The sequence below is a fragment of the Pavona decussata genome, unplaced genomic scaffold, assembly GCF_977016875.1.
Source record: "Pavona decussata unplaced genomic scaffold, jaPavDecu1.1 SCAFFOLD_234, whole genome shotgun sequence".
Lineage (NCBI taxonomy): Eukaryota > Metazoa > Cnidaria > Anthozoa > Scleractinia > Agariciidae > Pavona > Pavona decussata.
The window spans coordinates 1405001-1410000 of record NW_028145639.1 but is presented as its reverse complement, the minus strand read 5'-3'; the positions used below and the strand labels follow the sequence as shown (position 1 = coordinate 1410000).

General features: G+C 40.3%; 1 protein-coding gene across 1 annotated transcript in view; it reads left to right on the top strand.

Moving 5' to 3' along the window:
• The window catches only part of LOC146458050 (uncharacterized), a 4895-nt gene extending 1996 nt beyond the window's left edge, over positions 1-2899 (top strand). Inside the window, exon 2 of the mRNA XM_085091234.1 lies at positions 1248-2899. Within this exon, the coding sequence (XP_084947360.1) occupies positions 1330-2229 (900 nt within the window). The 5' untranslated portion in view covers positions 1248-1329 and the 3' untranslated portion in view covers positions 2230-2899. The remainder of the gene's footprint in view (positions 1-1247) is intronic.
• The last annotated feature ends 2101 nt before the right edge of the window (positions 2900-5000 follow it).

Below are 5000 nucleotides of genomic sequence, written 5' to 3'. Positions count from 1 at the left end.
TGGCCTTAGCTCCCACGAGTCTCCTGTAGCTCAGTGGTAGAGCATCCGAACTAGTAATCGGAAGGTCTTAGGTTCGACTCCTGATAGGAGCACTCGGATTTCTTTTTTCCGAGTATGCCTGCGTCACTTTCTTGAATAATCATCATTCTCATTCATTCACCAGGCTGGAAATATACCATCACATTTCTTTCATATACCACACGTTCGACATTCAAATCCTAGCAGTATGCAGGATGTTTGTCCCATGAACCTAGTTTAATGGCCTTAGCTCCCACGAGTCTCCTGTAGCTCAGTGGTAGAGCATCCGAACTAGTAATCGGAAGGTCTTAGGTTCGACTCCTGATAGGAGCACTCGGATTTCTTTTTTCCGAGTATGCCTGCGTCACTTTCTTGAATAATCATCATTCTCATTCATTCACCAGGCTGGAAATATACCATCACATTTCTTTCATATACCACACGTTCGACATTCAAATCCTAGCAGTATGCAGGATGTTTGTCCCATGAACCTAGTTTAATGGCCTTAGCTCCCACGAGTCTCCTGTAGCTCAGTGGTAGAGCATCCGAACTAGTAATCGGAAGGTCTTAGGTTCGACTCCTGATAGGAGCACTCGGATTTCTTTTTTCCGAGTATGCCTGCGTCACTTTCTTGAATAATCATCATTCTCATTCATTCACCAGGCTGGAAATATACCATCACATTTCTTTCATATACCACACGTTCGACATTCAAATCCTAGCAGTATGCAGGATGTTTGTCCCATGAACCTAGTTTAATGGCCTTAGCTCCCACGAGTCTCCTGTAGCTCAGTGGTAGAGCATCCGAACTAGTAATCGGAAGGTCTTAGGTTCGACTCCTGATAGGAGCACTCGGATTTCTTTTTTCCGAGTATGCCTGCGTCACTTTCTTGAATAATCATCATTCTCATACAATCCAACTATTACTCCTATAACTTTGATAAATTTTTCTCCAAGTTGAAACAAGATGAATTTATCAAGGAGCTCGATTTTAATGGTAACGCTTTAAATTTTATCAGTAAAAATCAAAGATGTCTTATTTATTTTAGTAGTAGTTGGCATTTAGATAAAACACGAGCTCTCAAGCATGTGTTTGCTTAAACCATTATCGTGTTTAAATAAAGGATTGTATGTATATGTAAGTAGAAATACACAACTGCTCTTAAACATCACTGAATTCAACAATATTAATTTTTTTTGTTTTTGTTGTTTCATTTTCTTCAACACAGATAAAACGCTCTGTATAGATTGAGCTAACAGAAAGGAATTAGTTCTGAAGACAATTGAAGCTGAAGCTCACCATCACCAGAAATGTCTTGTACAGCAAGATTCTACCACCTCAGCGAGCCACATACCAGCACAGTTGCGTACACGACTCTCGCCACCGCAATTATTGTTTTGGCAATATTTATAATATCTGGAAACTCCCTCATCCTGTACGCCCTTTACAAATGCCAGTCCATGCACCGTTTAACTAAAGCTTTATACTGCAGCCTGGCATTCTCAAATCTCGGCATTGGGCTTACTGTGATCCCGTTATTTGTGGCGTACTGCTTAGCTGTGGTGTTCAACAACGTTTATCTGTTCTGTGTAATTCAAGTTCCTTACGCTATGTCGGGTTATTTTCTAGGTTCAGTGTCTTTCCTGACGTTGACGACCATTGCTTTGGACAGATTTTATGCCGTCAAACTAAGGCTAAGGTACCACCAAGTCGCCACTCTCAAACGAGTTGTTTTGACATTGGCAGTGTGTTGGACTTTTGGTTTTCTTTGGCCCTTTACCTGGCTTCTCAGAGAGCAATTATGCATGTTTATAGCCATAGCAATTATTTTCTGTTGCGTTGTTATAACGTCAGTGTCCTCCATCAAAACGTATTTTGAAATACGACGCCATCAACACCAAATTCAAGCACAACAGACAATCCGAGGACCTCACCAACGCGGCGAACATCAGTCCACCACGGGCGGACACAAGAAATCGCTCAACACTATGATGTTAATGTTTTGCCTTCTGCTTGCCTGTTACCTTCCTTACTTCGCTGTTGTTGGAGTTACCATGGTGATAGAAACCAATTTTGACACGGTGCTGGCTTTCAACATCACTTCAGGGATTATTTATCTCAACTCCTTCTTCTACCCTTTCTTATGCTGTTGGCAGATGAGGCAAATCAGGAGAGAGGTATTGAACATTCTTCCATGCTGTGCAAACTAAATACGATGAACCGCAACCTGTCACCGCCCGAACATTGCTACCAGGCTCCTCTCGTTACTCACTCGACGAAAAAGGAGAGAACTGAAGAAAAGTTCCTTGGAAAAGGATCATATCCATTACTATGTCAATACTACCCTAAGAGTTAGCCTGCATATCAGTCGTTTCCTTTCCGAGATTGCTGTAGGCTTGTGATGTCGAATAGGAAACGAAATTGAGAGGGGAGACCTCCCCCCTCCACCATTGTTTAGCTCCTTCTCCTCAGAAGCATTCCTATGAGACTATTAGACTTTGATGGAATAGCCTTCCTGAGGTTTTAGTCAAAGGTAGTCCTTCAGAGATTTAAGATTATTTAGCACATTAATGTCTTTTATTATTTATGCATTTTTATAAATGTATGTACTTATTAATAATATAAATAAGCGAAAAGAATCCGACGTTTTGTTTCATTTTCATTTTCAAGGCTATAAAAACGACAGTTTTCGGATTTTTTTCGCTTATTTTCAGTATTAATTGTATTTGGAAATGCTCTCTTATTATATACTTATTCTTCTATTTTTTTTTTTTAATCTGTAAATTTTATACACCTTTTTCATTTTAATGAGTATGCTATAGGTTGATGTTCACTGGACTTATTTGTTCTCACGACTAAATAAATCAATAAATCAACGCGCTCCCATGTAGATTTTACTGCCGATTTTCTTCCCTAAAAAGCTGGAGGCGTGAATAAGGCGCCACAATACTGATGCAGCGATGTTTTTGGGGAGTCGATTCCCCACCCCCCTCTCCCGACAAAACTTTCTTGGTATTTTGATGAACCTTGGCATCCACAAAAATTGCAAAACTTCCAAGCTTTAGACTGTTCACAGTCCCCCTATTTTTCCATGGGATTCTCGAGACCGGTACGCTTCGATGGAATCGCCGCCATCTTGGTTTGTAAAAGCGAGCGCGATCTGGGGAGAGTGTCTAAACTACCGAGGGGAGCGGGAGTGGGTGTTAGTATAGTCGGTAACACTCTCCTCAGATCGCGCTCGCTTTTACAAACCAAGATGGCGGCAGCTCCATCGAAGCGTACCGGTCTCGAGAATCCCACGGAAAAATAGGGGGACTGTGAACAGTCTATCCAAGCTTCATTTCTGGTTTCTGTTGAGAGAAAGGTGTATATATTACATATTTCCTCTCTCACAGGTTTACCACTAAGTACCGCGAATTAAGCGATGGATAAAACTAAAAACGTGCAGATGAATACAGAAGCATTTGACTTGTGCCATCAAGCATGTCCATTATACCCTTGATAGCCTGCAGGCAAACCTTAAGAGGCCCACTCAGCATGACAAGAACTCGTCTCCTTTACCTCCCACGACTGTTTGACAAATAATGAACAAAGCTACCACTTTGTCTGCTCACGCTTTTGTTGATGTTAATGCTAAATATTACATTGTCACTTTGTAGTTGCGTCAAATCGGAATACTCTTTAATAGGGAGTTGAAATTTGTTTCCGCATTTGTGCTGATACAAGAAAACAATGCAAGTCTGTTGCCGATCCTGATCCACTCAAAGATCTATTATACTAGATATTTTAATTTGTTTTTTTTTTTAATTTAACCCACAAACACGGATGAGCCTAACAGGCGCGTTTTAAGGTCGCCTAGGGAAAAGAGGACGTCATTCGGAAATCACCTCCTACGCTTAAGTGAGATTTAGTTCTCTCGGCTAATATCCCGCTTCATTTAAAAGTTTCGATGTCATGGCACTTTGGGAAACCGATCTGCCTCCTAGTTAAATCAAACTTTTCAGGGTTGTTTTGCGTTCATAATTAGCCTAGTTTTCAGTAAATACCGGCTTCAAACCATTCATTAAAATGCACGGGTTTGCGGAGTATGGATTTTAGTGACAGATGCACGAAAATTTAATATAATAAATTTAAAACAACCCCACGCCAAGAGGCCTTTGAAGTGAGAACCAAGACTTTTGTTTTGTGCCAGAAGCTTCTGCCAGTGGTGCAATTAGGCTGAGTGTGACTTCAGCTTATGACAATACAAACGCACTTGCAATTTAGACTACTTAAACTAGCAAATGCTATATATATCTCGTTGTTTGCTTTTATAACGCGCTTCTTCAGACCTTTTAACAGGACGGACTTCTTGTCATTAAGGTATGGTGTTAACAAATCGGTTTTTTTTTTTTGTTTGATTAATTTCTAGTGGATAGATTTGGGTGGCTCGAGAAAGTTTGAAATTTACTTCGGAGATAAAATTTTGCTTTGCTCGTGATGCTGTTAAAACTGCTACGTCCTTTGAAGACTTTGCTACAAACTGCAGCCTTTGTGAATGGTTTCACTGTAGGAACAAATCGACGAAGCATTAATTATCTTTTGGCTCTTAATCGACCTTTATGAGAAAAGAGAAATATACCGCATGGCAGTAAATTTATCCTTAAATTTTATGTTCCGTGTTAGTGGTATTTAGCGACTTGGTAAAATCAGCTGATGTTTTCGACAGATATAAAATAATACTTGTGATATTCTGTTGCAAGTCGAGTATACAATTTTGAAATCTCTTAAAAGCAACTGAACCAAGGAAACCGAATGAGTTTCTCGTTTTTCAGGGACCCCGGAGGGGGAGGGGCTGGGGGGACTTAAGCCCTCCCCCCCCCCTCACTTTTTGGATGGTTAAAAACATATTTCATTTTCACCATCACTTACAAAAACAACTTACCTTACATATTATTAAGTATATTAAGGTTTTCTCCGACAAACCCGACAATGTCAGATA